Source organism: Rhinolophus ferrumequinum, chromosome 15 (genome assembly GCF_004115265.2).
Source record: "Rhinolophus ferrumequinum isolate MPI-CBG mRhiFer1 chromosome 15, mRhiFer1_v1.p, whole genome shotgun sequence".
Taxonomy (NCBI): Eukaryota; Metazoa; Chordata; class Mammalia; order Chiroptera; family Rhinolophidae; genus Rhinolophus; species Rhinolophus ferrumequinum.
The window spans coordinates 33,382,818-33,401,083 of NC_046298.1; the positions used below are offsets into that span (position 1 = coordinate 33,382,818).

The 18,266-nt window shown below is 58.9% G+C and overlaps 1 protein-coding gene across 3 annotated transcripts in view; it reads right to left on the minus strand.

Moving 5' to 3' along the window:
* PIEZO1 (piezo type mechanosensitive ion channel component 1) overlaps positions 1-18,266 on the minus strand; it is a 64,719-nt gene that overhangs the window by 27,072 nt on the left and 19,381 nt on the right. For all 3 annotated transcript variants that reach the window (XM_033129522.1, XM_033129523.1, XM_033129521.1), the window contains exon 2: positions 6,210-6,305. In XM_033129522.1, the coding sequence (XP_032985413.1) occupies positions 6,210-6,305 (96 nt within the window). The remainder of the gene's footprint in view (positions 1-6,209; positions 6,306-18,266) is intronic.

Here is an 18,266-nt window from a genome sequence, read left to right on the forward strand (position 1 = left end):
GTATCATGGGGCTTCCAACGTGTGCATGGAAAGAGTCACTGCGGAAAGATGGCCACTGGCTGAGAGCCTCAGAGGCCTTACTTCATCATCCTGGGGGCCCCACCTCACAGGGGGAGAAGCCAAGGTAGAGCTGAGCCCAGCAGCCCATGAGTGCAGGCAGGGGCAGCCCTGGATAAGGGCCCTCTCTTCGCCTGGAGCCTGGCAGGATGTGGCATTCATAACCATGTCTAGACCCTACTCACTGGGAAGTACGACTCAGCCCACCTGGCAGGGAGACCTTGGCTGCAGGGAGAGGGCTGGGCGGCTGTGGCCTGTGGGCTGGGAGGACTCGGGGAGCCCTGGAGTAACCTCTGTCCTATGAGTGGGCGGGCAGCTCCCACTCTGTGCGGGGGCTGGGACCAGAGACCTCTGCTTGGTTCTGACTACTGCACTCTGAGCTCTGAATCCTGGGTTTAGGACACCGGCTGCAGACAGCTTCTTCCTCCAGTCCCTAGCTTTTTGGCAGGAGACATCAGGTCCTCGCCCTTGCTGGCTGGCTGATTTGCTACTGACAACTTAGCAGCTGAGCCCCTCTTTCAACTTCCTGGAGCTCGGGGACAGATGGGGTCATCATCAAACCAGCCCTGTTTCTGCTGCCCAGAAGAGGCTGGTAAGCTCAGGGCCCCTGTCCATTTTGTTCACTATTGTTCAGCATCATTATTTGTCGAATAGACTCAGAATTGGCCTGTCTCCCCTCCCGCAGGAGGTGATACTTCTGGAGTGACATGGGATCACCCACAGTGAAGGCTGAGTCCTTTATCCTTCACCCACTGTCTCGCCTGACTTTACCAAGGGAAGCCAGGCTCAGAGAGGGTTTCCCCTGAGTGACAGAGAGAGGCCCCCAGACAGGATCTGGACAGCTTCTCTGCCTTGCTCATTTCTAGGTCCCTCCCAACCCTAACATTTTGACCTTTCGATTACAGCCTCTGACCTGTGGTAGGCAGGGGTGAGCAAGAGGGAGAGCAGGGTGGAGCTGTGGAAGAAACAGCACGCTGGTGGGAAGGAGAAATGGAAAATGAATGGGAGAGTCTGGCCCTGGGCCCTGGCTGGGCCCCTCTGCTCAGAGCCCCAGGCCAAGAGGAGGAAGAGACCGCAGGCCTCCCCACAGGAGTACAGAGCTGAGCTGCCGGGGGCGGGGGACTCTGTGCAGGGCTCCGGGGTGGGGGTGAGGGAGAACCTTCCAGGGGCTGGCCTGCACCTCTCGCCACCAGGAATCCACAGGAGCCACAGGGTGAGAAGGCAGAGCTCCCCCTTGCCACTGCTCAGCCTCCCCTCTGTCCAGCTTGCCTGCACGGCCTTTCTCTTGCAGATCTAGGAAGTCCCAATGGGTGACATGGTGGGAGGGTACCTGCCGCACTCTGTGGCCTCACCCTGCTCCCAAGCCACAGAGATGAAGGCTGGCTTCGATGGCACTACCAAGACTGATGGGTTACCCAGACATGCCAGGGCCTGCAAGTCAGGTAGGGAAGCATCAGGGCGAAGGCCTCTTGGCAGGAAAGCAACCCAACCACCTACCTGGATCATGCCTGACAGCCTTCCCATCCAGCACCACTGTACATCCGTCCGGCAGGCATGTCACCACTTCCCATTGTCTTCCCCTCCCCTTCTGGGTTCGCTTCTCAGCTGGAGGCACAGTGTCCTGGACCCTGAGCCAGCACCAAGCCAAAGGGCCGGAGCCCTGGCTCTGTGGCTTTAGCTCCTCCTACCTAGCTAGAAGAGGCAGGGAGGGTCCAAGAGGCACCCCTGGGACAGGAAATGTGTGCCTGGAGCGATGTCCTGCTGAGGCAGGTGCTCCAACCTGGCCCTCTTCTCCGGGTGTGGCCGTGGAGCCCCCATGTGCTTGCCAGCGCCACCAAACGTTCATCTCTAACAGCGCACCCCCTCCCCCCCCCTCCCCCTGTTACCCCCAGCCCTGAGCTCCTGACGCCTCCTTGGATGTCTGGTGGCTTCTGGAATTCCTCCATTTCTGGGGCTCTGCTGAGCCCTTGCTCCCCTCACTTGGTCAGCTCCTCCACCTCTTCTGCTGGTCTGACCTCTAAGGAGGGGGTCCGTCCTGGCCTGTCCAGGGGAGGCCCTGCCTGGCACTCAACACACCACTTATGAAAGCTAGGATGCTCTCCTGCCTGCACAAACCCAACTGAGTTGGAAGCGGCCAGTCCCCTGGGAATTCACACGTGGGCAGCAGGAATGGGTGAGCCCAGAGGGCAGCCTTTGGCTGTGGGCAAGCAGGGGGCCAGGCAGGTAAGGGATTCTTGCATCTGCTCAGGAGGGATAAGGGGTGCGGCCGGCGCCATTAGAGGTGCTGGAAATAGGTCCCTGTGGACTCTGAGGTTCGGCCCTCAGTGCTGGGAGGAACGGGTACCATTAGTGGGCAGGGAAGAGGGAAACTGGGGGGAAAAGGGAGGAGGGCATTGGACCGTCCAATGCAGCTGCTGGAAGGCACTACCTGCCCTCCCCGCTGGGGACCTGAGTGTCACTCAACACTTGAGGATCACATGGGCAGGGAGCACTGTAGATGGACAAGGCCCTGCCCTTGTGTGGCAGGTACACCTCACCTCTGTCCATGGCAGGGGAGGGGCGGGTATAGAAATCACCCATCCTGAAGGTGCTGGGTCCTCACTTAGAGTCTTCAGGTTTGGGCAGGAATCTCCAGAGAAACAGAAAGTAAGGCTGGGAGTCTATGGGTCCCAGAGGCACAGGAAGGGGGGGGGGTCCTCCCAAACGGGGGTTTGTAAAAGAGCATCTGTCTGACCCAGAGGAGGTGCCCTGGGTCTGAGTCCCCAGAATTGGCTTGGTGGACGCTCAGCCTGCAAAGGCTCACAGCGTCTCCGCCCTCGTCAGGGCCCTGATTCCTACTGCCCCCTCCCAGCCAGTTCACAGATCCCCCGCCTGACGCCCTTGGTTTCCCCTTGAACCGTGGCCCATGAAGGCCTTGCTCACAGGCCTTCCGGGGTAGCCTAGGCCCCTTGCAGGTGTGGTGCCAACCTCGGGGCCGAGCTCCTGGGCTGTGATGAGCCTCCCCTCCCCCACACACAGCCTGGCAAGGGCCAAGCATGGCCCATGGGGTGCACGTGGGTATTCCTGGAAGAGCTCTGAGCAGCCAAGAGAAGGGGCATCTTCCAGGTGTCCGAGGTCCCATCTCACCAAGCAGAGTCCGGGGGCCGGGGGGCAGGATGGGGACAAGACAGGGACAGGGCAGGGTGTAAACCTGTTGGGGGAGGGGGTGTATTATCGGCTCTGCTGAGAGCTGGGTATGGGGAATCTTCTATTCACAGGCACAACGCATTGTCTGGGCGAGGATGACGGGAATTACACCCAGGGGCCCCTCATCTCATCTCCCAACAGATATTAGGGATCCTCACGTGTGCTGCTCTGTGAAGTGGACCAGACAGGCCCTCCACCCTTCATGCAAGCACCTAAGTTAAAGCAAAGCCCAGGTGCTGGCAGGGCAGTCTCGGGGGTGTTTTGTTCTAAGGCAGGGATGGGCCTCCTTGAGTCCCTAAATGTTAGTCAGGTCACTGGGAGTGGATCCCACAGTTCCCCTGCAGCTTCTGTTGCACCTCTGCCCTGTCCTCTGTTGGCACATGGCCCACGCCCACAGCCCTAGCCCCTGCACAGCGGCCCCCAGCGCTGGGCAGTGACCAAGGAAGGAGCTGGAACTTCCCTGAGGAAACACTGAGGCAGGTACCTCCAGACTCCGCCCCTCCCTGCACAAGGAGCTGCACCCCAGCTCCCCTTGGGTCAGACTAACACCCGTGTATGGATGGGGCCAGGGGACAGTGCCCAAGTGGCCCCAGGCAGCAGGGGACCTTCCACCAGATGCCAGAGCCAAGGCCTAGAGCTACACAACTCATGAACCCTTGGCCAGGCGCTCAGGCATGGGCAGGCCTCCCACTTTCCTCTTTCCCGCCCGAAAAACCCACAGTCTTCCTGTCTCTGCAGGGCCTCTGAGGCCAGCAGACGGACAGACGGAGGCCAGGAGGACAGTCTTCCCAATGCCTCTCCCTCTGCACCCTCACCCTCCTCACTCCAGACTCCTGCCCCGGCCCTGGCCTGGCAGGAGCCTGCATTTCCCCCATTGCCAATCAGAGGAAAGTGTTTCCAGTCACATAAGGGGTGTGAGATACTTACTGAAATATTTACGGGACAAGCAGCTTTTAGCTGAGGGCCTGGGAACAGACAGAACTGGCTCCATGCAAAGAAGAGGACGGCATGGGTGGTAGACTCTGCCCAGCAGGCCCTCCCCCAGGGAGGGGAGGGGAGGGGGGCCAGCTGGCCTGAGCTGGGAGTCTTGGGTGGACAGCTGAGTCAGCCTGGGAGGGGTCTGGCCCGGTCCCCAGCAGCTCCTAGAATTGTACCTGTGCTGGGGCCCCTTTCTTCTCTGCACCTGAACTCTCCATGTATTCCAAGACCAGTGCCCTCTGCAAACACCCCGAGCAAGGAGGCAGCCTGATGGGGCAGTTAGAGCCAGTGTGACGGGCCAGGGAGGGTGTGACCTGTCCCCCTGTGGGAGGCCGAATGACCCCTCCCACCACACGTCCACACCCCAGTGCCTGGACCCCATGAATAAGTTTCCTTACACGGTGAAAGGGAATCAGATGGCCAATCAGCTGACCTTAAAACAGGGGCTGATCCTGGGTCCCTGCATGGGCCTAGTGTCATCTAATGGTGGGAGACGAGCAGGAGGGCCAGAGTCAGGGTGACGGGGGTGACACTTGACTGGCCACTGCCAGCCTGAATGTTGGAGGGAGGAGCCTCAGGCCAAGAAGCCAGAAAAAGACGAGGAAACGTGTTCTCCCCTGGAGCCTCCAGGAGGAACCAGCCCTGTGACACCTGATTCTAGCCCTGGGAGACAGTGCAGGACTTCTGACTTCCAGACCTGAGAGAACAAACACGTGTGGTTCCAGATCCTCAGTGCGGCAATTGTTTCAGCAGCCACAGGACACTCAGAGGCCCCCAAGGCCCCCAAGCGGCTAGTCTGCTGCAGCCAACACCTCCCAAGGGCAGTGCGCGTCTCCCTTCATGGTCTCAGCCAAACCCTCGGCCTGCCTGCTGGGTGACTTTTCACCCATCTCTGAAGGGTATTGGGGCTCATGCTGCCGACAAGATGCTTCCTTGGGTCCCTCATTGACGCCTGGGTGCCTCTTCTCACCCTCTGAAACCTAAGAGCCCTTCCCACCCGGGGACACAGGGCAGCCTTTGGGGATGGGTCCCTGGGCACTTGCCCTGCCTGAAAAGCTGGGACAAAAACAGACACTGAAGTACCCAGAGAGCACAGCCCAGCCCCCATATGAAGGGGTGGGGCCCCTTCCGCCATCTGTCCCCATGTCATCCTCTGCAGCTCCCTCCACAGGGGACGTGCCTATGCTCTGCCTGCACTCGCCCTGTCCCTCTCCTACATGGGGTCCTGAGACGAGGCAATGGCCTGTCTACTCCCAGCCCCTCCCAGATGGATCCACGCTGCGAGCCCACTGTCCAGACCCTCCTGTGGGCATAGCCTCCCTCATGGGCTTTCCTACATCCGTCTGCGTGGTGGACACAGAAACCTGAGACAGTGCCCACACTCCAGGAGCTCAGGACCTAGATGGAGACATGGTGTGTCCAACTACCCAAAGTACGAGGTAGCTACAGGTAAACCGAGGCCCCATGGAGCGCCAGCAAACGAGGCCAGGGTGGAGCCTGACTCTATGGGGTGGGGGGCAGTGAAAGCCAATGTGGTGACTGAACTTAGGGGTTGGCTGGAGTCTTGCCAGGCAGAGAGGCTGCAGAGATGGTGCAGGGTAGGGGATGGGAGAGGGAGCTGGGAGCTGGTGGGAAGACTGGCCAGCCCATACAGCTCGGGGCCTGAGCCCATGACGGTGGGGGGTCACCCCAGGATCAGGGGAATCCATCCAACAATCCCCCACCATTTTCTTTAACATGCCCCTGAAACATGTGGTCAGAAAAGAGATTCTGAGATCAGCAGAGGTCTATGATGAAAATGAGACTTGGGACTGCTCAGCCTTTACCTACGACTGGTAAACCGCGGACAAAGTTCTTCGCTGCCCAGGGTTTCTGAGGAGCACCCAACGCTTCCCTCCCCCTGGGTGCCTGGGCTGGGTGCACGCAGACAAAGAGCTCGGAGCCCCGAGTTCCCCTACTGCAGGCAGGAGCCACTGCCCGGCCCTTACCTTGGATGCTTTGCCGGGAGGGGCCCGCGAACCAGGGCAGCAGCAGCAGGAATAGCAGGTAGACCAGCGAGAGCGCATTGTAGCGGAGGAGGCAGGCTGCAGGGGGAGACGCATGGTTAGCAGGGCTGCACGCAGGGGATGGCCAACCCCACGCCCCCACATCACCCCCCTGGGACTCGCCCTCTGAATACCATCCCCCGAACGTCACCCTCCCAGGACAATGCCCCCCAGGAAAGCATCCTCCCACACTGTGCTTGTCATGCCTGCAAGGGTGCCTACCTCCCTGCATGGGGGAGCCATGGTGCTCAGCACGTGACATGTCACCTGTCACTCAGTCCAGACAGCATGCTACATGCCACCTGCACACAGCCACGGCCACACTGTGTCCCCAGACATGCCACCTTTGCAGCAGCCCCGCCCCTGTGGCTATGCCTTCCCCAGGACCCCACACGTCACGCTGAGTGGAACTGCCCAGCACGGAGCATTTGGCCTGGCTCCTGCCTCTGACTCTGTGTCAGCAGCTTGTTCCTGCCTTTCCTCTTATTAACTCAACAACATGTCTTTCCACCCTGTGGGTACTTTCCAGAGTCTCACCCTGTTTGACGCTATCTCCACAAAGTACAGCAGGGTGGCTGGGGGACCTCACTTGTCCCCCAGGAACTGTGTTATCAGAAGATGACATGGAGATGCTACATGTTTGATGCAGATCTCATCACAGGAACTGGGAACCCACTTAGCCTTTCCTGAGGTGCCCGAGAGGCACTGCATGCTGTCCAAGGGGGGCAGTAGCACGTGGGCACCACTGGCGAGGCCCCCAGGACTGGAGCCACCTCTTCCCACCCCGCTGCTCAATCGCCGCCACTAGCAAGGTGGCCCAGGTTGACCCCAGCCCTGCCCATCCAGGCCCAGGATGACAGCACAGGACTCGGCAGGCAACAGCGCCCACCATGAATCTGTGCCCTCCTGGACAGCGCAGCCCCACAACCCAGACGTCTATGAGCAGAGGGACCTGACTCCTCTCCTTCCACTGAGACCATGGGATAAAAGCCAGCTCCAGAAGCTGTCTGCTGAGAGGGGAGCCTGTTGTCCTGCCTCCACTCTCTGCCCCTCAGACCCCCAAATGCAAGCCATGAGCCTGGTCATGACTCAGACCTATCCCTAGGAGCTGTCTGGACCACCAGGGCTGAGACTGTCTGGAGCTTGGCTGTGGACGTGGCTACACAGACCATGTCTCCTGGGAGAGGCAACAGGGCCAGGTGGGGCGTGCTAAAAATAAGCCAGGTCCAGGTCATCTCCTCTGGGAACAGAATGGCCCAGAGTCACAGGCCTCTGGGGACAACATCAACAGGCAGCATTTGTCTGGAAGACACTTTTGCACCCCTCCCACGCCTTCCAAGTATGGGGATCCCCTTGGGGGCATGACCCCGAGCCCTGCCGGCCCCATGGCCTCTGATCACAATGACCTTCCCAGTTTCTTCCAGAGACAAAGGCATCTGAAACATGCTGAGGGCAGGTGCTGCTGCAGAGGAAGCACAGTTTGCTGCCAGTCACTAGCTAGTGACGATGGCATTCCCTCCTGTGCTAGAAAGAAGGTTTGGCGCTTGGGGCCCCTGCAATCGGGAGAGGCCATAGCTGGACTCCCTCAGTGGTCCCACTTCAGAGGCCAGGACAAAGGAGGAACTCCTCCTCACAGAACTCAGACCACTGAGACCCCAGCAGCACCCCGCTGACACTTGACACCCTCCCCCAACGCCCAAGCCCCTGGTCACCAGTGGTGTGGTGTGGGGGGGTTGTCCAGACCTCTGCCTGTCCCCCATCCTTGCCAGGACGTGGGACCCCAGGATGTCTACTAGAGGGAACACAGGCTGGCTCACGCGCCCCTCCCACCTCCACCTCCACCTTCACCAAAGGCCCTGGGACAGTCTCTCGCCCAAACCAGGAGCTCAGGCATCTCAGAGGAAGTGAGCGGAGATGGTTCCAAGAGGAGCCAGAGCTGCCGCAACAGAGCTGCTAAGCCGGGAGACAGCTGCCGCCCACAGAGCGAGGCCAACTCTCATCCCCAGTCTTGTAGCCCCTGTGGTCAGGGTGCCCTCCAAGCCTGTTTCCACATCTGTACAGTGGCATTAAAACTACCTGCCCGAAGGTCACCAGGAGAGTTAATCCCTAATCACAGATGTGAGGTGCCTAGCGCAGGGCTTCAGTCCCTTCCCACCAACCCTCTAACTAAACCTCTATCACCTCAGCAACATGGGAACCCCAAAGAACCACACGGCTGGTGCTGCGATTCCGAGCTCCGGGTCACCCGCCTTCCTTTCTGGACACTGTAGCATGCTCCCACTCCCCAGGGAGCCGGCCCAAAACTTAAGATGCCTCCTCCTTCCATTACCCACACTAGTTATAGCGATCAGCTCAACTCTAAATCGAAAGTTTTACAACAATTATACATTTTCATTAAAAAAAAAAAATCAATCTGATCCGGCCCAAGCAGCAGAAGGGAAATGCACTTATGGCAAAGAAGGCTTCTAAAGTTCCTTTGTTTTCCAGAACTGCACTTTTCAGACCACTGGGCTCTGCCTCTCTCCCCACCACAGTGCCAGCCCCAGCCCTAGCCCCAGAGAGGTGGCACCCTCCCCTTTTATAGCAGCCTGGTGAGAGCTTCTCCAGCCAGCCAGCCATCTGTCCATCCATCCATCTACCCACCCACCTACCTTCCATCCATCTACCCATCCATCCATCCATCCATCCACCCACCCACCCATCATCGGAGTAACTTTCCCCTGAAGACCTATTCTGCAGGTCCCTGCCCTCAGACACTCATGTTCTCATCTGCCAGGGACACTAGACACTGAACAAGGATACGTGCACCAGGGATGGCGTTCAAAAGCCCATGACAGGGCATCTAACATGGAGTAGGCACCAGGGAAGCTCCTGGAGGCAGAGGCACAGTTTTGAGGAGGGACAGGTTCTCACCTCCACACAGCTCCTACAGGCTCCCCGGCCTGGCTCTGTAAGGGACCCCAAGGCTGAGACGGGGGAACGCAGAGTCAGTGTTTAATGGATGCCGTTTCAGTTTAGGTTGATGAGAAAGTCCTGTGGATGGATGATGGTGACGATTGCTCAATATTGAGAAGTATACTTAATGTCACTGAGCCATGCACTGAAAAATGGTTAAGGTGGTAAATTTTATGCCATGTGTATTTGACCAAAATGAACAAATAAACTCAGTGAAGATTTCAGAAACCAGAGCCTGAAGGGAAGGGGTTGGCCCGAGTCAGGTCTGTTGCTACCAGTGGAGCCATGAGGTAAGCAAGGGGCCAGCCCTCGCCCATCCTCTCCCCACCCCCAGGCTGAGCAGGAAGAAAAGAAACTCAGAGAAGCTCTGTCGGCCAAAAGCCCAAAAGCCGGAAATGGGAGATGAAGACTCAGAGAGAGGGAGCAGGGTCAGAGGGGAGCACTTTGGAACAGACTGCACGGGCTGCTGCCCCACCCTGGGAAGGGTCCATGGGAGCCATAGCCCAGCATAAGACCTGCCCTGGAATGGATAACAACGCCCCCCTACAGAGTCACTCATTCATTCATTCATTACTCATTCATTCGTTCATTTACCACACAGCTGACCCAGGAGAAGACACTGTCAAGGCGCAGGGGACACATCCAACAGTTAGAGAAAGGCAGTGAGTGCCCTGGGAGGTGAGCGTCTCCACCCACATAGATGAGGAAACTGAGGCTCTAGCTCTCCTAATCCCAGGATGTCCTGGAGCGCAGCCTGCCCAAGCCTTCCTGCCCCACTGGAGCCTGCCAGTTCGCCCAGCCCTGGCTGGTCTCCCTGACTCTATCTTCTGCCATCTGCACTGCCAGCAAGCTGGCACTGGGCATGTCGGTGGCGCTTGGGACAGCTCTGGATGGCGGTCCAGGGGATGTGAGCTGGAAAAGATAGGCTACTGGCTTCCAGGCCCAGCAGGGCAGCCCAGGGGTCAGGCAAAAAGTAGGGGCTGGGTTATGTTCCTACCATGTCGACCTCCCCTTGTCATCAAGAACTGGAGACGGGGTGAGAGGCCAGCCAGCAGAGCAAGAGTGACCTCGGGCTAGCCCGGGAGCAAAGGCAAACTGGCCTCAATAGCAGAACCTGGGCCAACTCTTGCGCTCCCCTATTGTTCAGATGAGGAAACAGAGGTTCTCAGAGGGGAGGGCTTCTGTGATGGGTGGTACAGCCAGGCCTTTAGGTCCAGACTCCTGGCTCCACATCCAGGGCTTTCAGAAAACTCCGAGTCTGTCCATCAGGGCTGCTGGTCTAAGGCCATGAACATGGCCCCACAGTGACTATGCATGCCGAGGAGGCCCAGGGCATCAGACCGCTCGACGAGGTGGCATTGCTCTGGCTGACTCAGCGAAGGCCGAAGGAGGTTTTGGTCAGCCCCAGGCTCCAGCAGAGAAGGAAGAACTCAGCCCGGGAGGAGGTAGGGACCAAACACATCAGAGAAGGGGGAACAGGGCTGCCCTGCCCAGACAACTCCCACCTCCCCATCAGGAGCTGCCAGTGGCCAGGATGGTTACCTCATGGGGGAAATATGCTTTTTCCTGAGCCAGGAACAATAGGATGAGGGTGGGGGGAGTGAGAAAGCCAAGCTGGGCAGGAAAGAGCTCCCTCATCCCCACCAGCACAAACTTAACCCCTCCCAGCCCCTCACCCAGCACATCAGATCCTGCAGATGAGGAAACTGAGGCCCGCAAACAGGACAGACTGCCCTGAGCCTCCGCTGCTGCCAGGTCAGGAAGGGAAGGCGAAAAGGGACAGTGATGAAAGTCACACGCATCCGGGACCACTCAGCTAGGACATTCCACGCAGAGGGCTGGACGCCACAGCCACAGTCGCAGGGAGACGGGGATCTGCCGAGGGAACACCAAACACCCGAGACCAAGACCCCAGGTCCCACGCAGCTCCTGGGACACATCCCCCAGAGGCTAGCCTATGCCTCCGCGGCAAGGAGACTGCCAGGCCCTGGAATCGCTTGGATCTGCCCCGCCCCCTCCTTCCTGAGGGAACTCCAGCAAGGACTGCCTGCTCTGAGCCTTGGTTTCCCCATCGACGAAGCGGGACAAATCACGCGGCACAGAGGGCAGGCACCCCACGCATGGCAGCTCACAGGGTCTTCACAGCAGCCCTCGGAGGCAGGTCTGTTTAGCGCCATTTGCAGGGAGATTGCAGGAAACAGAGCCAGCAGCCTGCGCACGACATCACACTGCCCTGCAACCCACAGGGTAGGACAGTACCCGGGGAGAGATGGCTAAAACTGCCAGGGTCCCAGGGAGAGGAGGGGAGGCCTGGGCAGGTGGTGGACACCCTGTGGCCATCACTATTAGTATTACCATCACTGTTCCTGCGGACCTGCCAGGGGCATATCATTACCTCTACTTTGCAGGTGAGGAAACTGAGGGAGTCCCAGGGACTGGGGCTGATACCGCCTCCCCGGGAAATGGTGTGGGTCTAGGTGGCCCTGAGTTCAGAAGGCAGGGGAATGAGGGTCACCCTTAGGTCAGTGTGCAGGGGCTGCCAAACTGGCCCAGAGGACAGACTGCTGACAAATAGGCAGGAAGGGTTGGTCCAGGATTAGCAAGTCAGAGTGGGTAGCTGGTGGGCAGCAGGACCAACATAGGAAACCAGGGCTGGGGCAGAGCCGCTCACCCTCCCGCCCTGGTGGGGGGACAACCAGACCCCTCCCAGTGGTGGCCAGGGCCTCCGCACATGGAGGAAATGGAGTCAAGAGGGGCAGACGGAGGGGGCGGGGCCCAGATCTCAGGGCTGGGCCTATCACACAGCTATTTCTTCCTCTTTCCACTGTGCTCCTGCTAGGGCGAGGCTCCAAGGGCCTGGGCCAGCCTGCTGGGCCGAAGAGAAAAGGGCTGATGGCCAAGGGCTAAGTCGTTAGGAGGAAGTTCTGGAAGAATATGGTTCCGTGGCACAGAGCCCTTGCCAGGAACCAGGAAACTTGTCCTAGCTTTCCTCTGGGCCTTAGTCCCCCATCTGTAACATAGGGCTGGAGCCTGCAATCTGGTGGTTCCACCCAGCTCTGCAGGAGATGGGGGCCTCTCTGTGCCTCAGTTGCCTCGGCTGTTAAGTGGAAGGGATCATAACTACCACCCATCAGAGGCTGCAGTTGAAACAGTGCCTGGCACATGGTAGGAGAGAACGAACGTGGACCAATGCCTAAGACACTGCTGGACCATACCATGGCCACCCATATATGCACACTACAATTCCTCTTGCGTAAGATTAAAAGTAAAACACCAACACGAGTTGTGTACATAGACGTATAAAAAGGCCCAGAAAGATCAACACCAAGCTGACGTCAATGCTCACCTGTACAGAAGGGTCCTCGGCTCTATCTGAAAGGTTTCCATTTTTACAAGGAGAACATTCTCATGTGTTACTAGAATCATGACCAGGAGGACTGATCAGGAGGAAAAAGGGAGACTGGAGGAAACATACCACAGCAGGGGGTTGGGTCGCATATCCCAGGCTCTCCTTTCACAGAAGGGGCTGGAGGCTGGGAAGGACAGGAGTCATTTGAGCCATGGCAGCAGAATATCTGGACCCGGAGTCTCCTGACCAGGCAGACACCTTGTGGGCCTGCCTTGTGGTATCAGCTGGGCAAGGCTCCTCAGAGGCCAGGCAGGGCCCAGGGACAAGAGAGCCAGGATTCCCAGAGGACAGCTGCCAGGTCAGGCAGCTTCAAGGGGCGGGGGTCCTGCTCCCAGCCCCAGCCCCTCCCCCAGCCTGCTGCATCTCCCGAATAGTCTGCCTTATTTGGCTTGGAGGAGAAACCCATAAACACTTCCCTGCTAGCTTCTGCCAGCAGGCAGGCGGGGCAAGGATAAGAGGAAGCGGGAAGGGAGACATGGCAGAGGGGGTGCCCAGCAGTGACTGGCTGTCCCCTACCCTCCACTGGAAGGTAACTGCCCGGGGAACTAGGCCTTACACTCCCACAGTGGCTCCCACAGCACTCAGGTGGTCACACCTGCCATGCCCCCCAAGGCAGGGGGCAAAAACCGAAGCCAGACTCAGGCCCAGAGGTGACCCAGGGCTTCGATCAAGCCTAACTTTCTGGAAGAGGAAAGCTGGCGAGGTTGGCCTAGGCAGCCGGGCATCCCCCCACCCGTCAGGACAAGAACTACCGTCAGGGTTAGCATGGGCAGTGCGCCTGGCACCTCAGATCTCCGGGCACGCAGGGACCCTTGAACGGCACAGAGAATGTGGAGGGTGGGAAGGGGAGCTAAGGGGGCCTGGCTGGTTCATACCCTCCCTCACCTGTCATGCCCACAGCCTGAGCAAAGCCTGTTAGTCTTCCTGAAACACCTGGCACTTCAGCCATCTGCCCCTCTAATCACCCGCCTCCTACTCATCACCCTCCATGACACATTCTGCAGCACATGCCCACCCAAGACCCTGTCCCACCTGCAGCACCCACCACCCTGGAAGCCCACCCTCATGAGTGGCCAGGGCCTCTCTATCCCCTTGGCAACTATGGCACTGGCCACACACTGGCATTCTCAGGGGCTTTGCTCCTACAGCACCTTGGGCAGTCGCAAGGGTACGACCATGTGGCCACCTCCTCGCCCAGCTCCAAAGGAAAAGGAAAGTTGAGAGAAACAAGGACAGCGTCTAATGCACACCCCTCGTGAAAGGAGAGAAATGGTTTCTATAGCACTTCAGTTTACAAAGGTCTAAAAACTCAGACCTTCACAGGAATCCCTTCCGTCTCACAGAAGACTGAGGCCTGTGGTAGAAAATGGGTCTGTCTGCCTGAAGACAACAGAAGACGAGGGTCAAAGAGGCAACACGGGTGAAGGGGAGGCCTGGGCAGAGGGAAGGGCCCTCGACAGCCAAGGGACACCTACTTGGAGCCCAGCCATGAACCCTGGGTGCCGTGGCACAGGTTTAACTAGCACGATGTCCGGGTTAATTAGTATGGCGACCAGAACACCAGTTTAATGGTTCACCTGACCTGTTGAGGACAACCAGGCCCCCTCCCTGCACCTGCTCTGTGAAGCCATGGTGAGTGCCGAGGGCCTAGGGGGGCGTGGTGGCTGCTGTGAGCGGGGCACAGAGAAACCCCACAAGAGGCACGAGGCAGCCACAGGCCCACCACAGACCTGCTCACTCCCCACAGGTTTGGAGAACACCAGCAGAATGCCACCTCCCAGCCACACTGAGCCCCAGGCTATTGATGAACCACCTGTTTAAGGGGTTGGGGGTGGGCAGCTGCAGACAGGTGACAGTGCAGGGGACAAAGGGACGGCATGGGTGGTAGGAGGGGGGCTACCTGCCTAGGGAGTACGGGTGGCCCACAGGGTATCCAGGGGCCCGACAGACATCAATAGGCCTACACTTTGCAGGACAGCTGCCAAGAAGCCTAGATAGCCCCCAAAATGGGGGAGGGGGACTGAACCAAGTCTTGGGGGTCCCAATAGCTCACCATCAACAACACCACAGGCATCGCCCATGAGACTGCCACACAAGCCAGGCTGATACCACTATGCCCATTTCACAGATGAGCAGACCAAGGCTGTGAGGAGACAGCTCCCGAGATGACAGCAGGTAGAGCAGTGGGGATCTGAACATCTGCATCCCAGCTCTCAACCACCAGTGCTGCCTCATGTGAGGGAGCCCAAGCTGGGGTGACGCATACTGACAAGAGCAGCTCCTTGGGGGCACAGGCGACCTGGCCTCGATGACCATCTACAGGCCTCCCAACACCCTACAGTGGGCAGGGGGCACTCTGTGCACAGATGAGCAAGGAGGGGCACTTTGTACTCCTCAGGCCTGTTTATACTGCCTCCCCCACCCCCCAGTGCTCAGCCATCAGTGAAGACACCCCCCAGCACAGCCGGGAGCACCCCCTTCCCTGCCAGTGAAATATTCCCCTCACATCAGACCTGCCCTCCTCTCCTAGGACCCTCCCCACTGCCAGTGTCCCCAGAAAACAGGGATGACCCTGACTGCAGCCCATTGCAGAAGAGCACATATTTGTTAGGTACGTGCTCAGCTCCCCTGAAGGGGGTCAGCACTAACCACCCGGCCACAGCCGGATTCCAGGGCAGGGGTGCGGTCTGTACTCTGCAGGGTGGAGACCCCTAACTGCCAGGGTGGGAGGAGAGCAGGCTCTTATCTGCCTGGACATCTCTGCAGCTGACACAGGTAAACAGAGGGGAGGGCAGGGCTGCAGGAAGGGAGCAGTTTATGGACCTGGGGCCTTGATGTGTGGGGGGCCCCACCTCTGCACGGGCTGTGATGTGGCAACTCCCTCTTCCCCCTCAGGAAGGGGCCACAACTGGGGCCTGCACAAAGGGCCACAGTGAGTGGATGACAGTCAGCCTATGTCATGGGGTCCCTAAGGCCAGCATAGCTGGCGCCCTCCACCTCTCCAAGTGGGTCAGCCTCGGGCAGGGCTCCAGCCTGATCCTCAGGTCACTCCCTACCACCAACACTACCCAGGGACAGGCAGGACCCCCCCCCCAGCTGAACTGTACCCCCAGCCCACGCAGGGCAGCCCCTGCCATGTGGTGACTCTCACCAGGCCACACAGGGTCCTCACTGCACCCTTATGAGCGCTGCCATGCCTGACCCTGAGCTCTGTGCCAGCAAAGTGCTCCTGTTATACCATTTGCCAGAGCGTCTTGTGACAGAGGACGCCCATCTAGCGGGGGCACAGCCAGAAACAGCCGTGGTGATAGGACAGCAGCTCGGGGGTCGGACCCGGCGAGGCCTGCAGTGCCAGGTTATGATTCAGATGTGCCTGGTGTCCAGCTGGTGAGCTGGTGGCCAACATGCTTGCCTGGGATGAGACCGCTGCAGGGAGCAGCTCCTCGAGAGCAGGGCCTTGCTGGTGGCCAGGGTGGGTGAGCATGCAAGCAGCTCCTCTGTGCAAGAGGCCGAGAAGGCCGGGAAAGGCCTGGCCCTGAGGAGAGGTGGCCGCAGACCACACGCAAGTGGCTGCTTCTCCTCCATGACCCTCTTTCTCTCATCTAGAAAGTGGGGACAGCAGTTCTGGCCCTGTCTTCCCAGGTGACTGTGAGGCTTTACTGATAGACACACGTGGGGAATGGGCCCATGGAGGGGGCTAGGAGGGGACTCTCTTGAGAGCGGGGTGAGGATGAGGGGAGACGCACGCTGGCTTCAGGAATGCGGTCACTGTAAAACGGAAGAGGGCGCAGCCACTTCCTGGTTTCTGGAGTGTGCAGAGGACGTGGGTCTGGAGAGTCCCCTCACACTATTTCCCTGACCCCGGGAGCCCAGAGGCCTCTGGGACCACGCTGATTAGCACAGAAAGAGATTGGCGTGATGCTCTGGGTAAACAAAGACGCAAAGCCGCTCTATGACCTGGAGCCACTCCCACACCCACCCCTACCCCTGGGTTCCAGGCTAATTGCTGATTGGGTTCCTACAGGGGTGGCCCCTTCCCCCAGTGTGGGGGTTCCCACAGAGGTGGCACCACCATCGGCACCTGAAATAATGGACATGATGAGGCCACGCGGCCCGGGGGCTCTCCTGAACTAGGACACAGGCCTCTCATCCAAGCCTCGCACCTTGTCCTCGAGCCTGGGCCACCCAAATCCTCTCACACAGACAGAACCCACTCCGTACTGACTGCCCTTGACAGCCCTTCTCAGAGCTGCTCTGGCTCCGGGGCGAGGGCGGACACCTCCCTCCTCTACACGTGGGACAGAGGACGAGAGAAGATGACAGAGCTTCCACGACAGCACCCACAGCCAGAGCCGTGAGCTGGGTCACAAGGCGGGAGAGCACGGGCTGTGAGTTAGGACACAGATCCACATCTGTCGCAAGCCCTCAAATAACACACACACACACACACACACACACACACACACGGACCAGCCTGTTGCATGTCAGGTATGGCCATAGACCCTGTAACTTGAAGAGAAGGGGCCCCAGCTGGGGAGCCCACAAAGCAACATCCAGTGCCCTAGGGTGGAAATGCGCTGGGAGCTCTCAGGGGACTCGGAGGACAGAGGGAGGACGGCAAGGCGAGACTTGCTGTGGCACACACCTGGGCCACACATAATACCCGGGTCTCCATCACAGGAAACGGGACCTTCCCAAAGTCCCCTTTAGCCAGGAGGCCACCACGTTTTCCCATCAAGTTCTTTACTGTGACCAAATTTAGCATAACCCACTCCATAGAGCTGTGGTTCTCAAAGTGGGGACCCCAGGCCTCACCGTTAGTATCACCTGGGGATTTGGTGGCAATGCAGATGCTCAGGCTTGCCAGACCTTCAGAGGTGGGCCCTGCAGTCAGTGTTGTAACACACCCACCCCCCAGCCCCACACACGGGATGCCAATGTGCCCTGCCGACCGAGAACCTGCACTCGGGAACTAAGGACACAGGTGCGTAATTCTTCTAAGTCAGAAGGAACAAGCAACATGATTATTCATCACAATCTGTTAGGTTGGTGCGACAGTAACTGCGGTTTTGGCAATAATTTTTAACCTTTTAAACCGCAATTACTTTAGTGCCAACCTTATACTTGCCACAACCTATCTTTTGATGGGTGTCTAACCCGACAGTGTGACCTGCACTTCTCCTTGAGGGATAAAGACCTGCTGTTCTGGTTACATGATGGAGGGCACCTGTCCTTTGGGCTCTGTCTGCTGCCGTCTTACAAGTCCTGCCTCCCCGAGTGGAGACATGCCCACTTTAAGGATGGCCCACAGCAGCTGGGCCCAGAGGCAACAGGGGCTTCCAAAGAGCTTCTGGGCTGCTTACCGCTTCCAGTGGCCACCCCTTGGGCTCAGTGCCACCTTCCCAAAGTGGGGGGTCCACCCAAGGCAGCTCTGGGCACAGGACATGAGGTTGGGGCACTGACCCAGGCCCACCCTGTGACTCAGCAGGCCCCTAGCAGACACCCCAAGTCCCTTGGCCTATCTGATCTGACTGGTGCAAATGGCCTCAGAGCCTGGTCACAGGCTGGCCCTGCTCTTTAAGGCCCTTAGGGAGGAATGCCACCTGGCCACTTCCTGCTGGCAGGTGGGGGCGGGG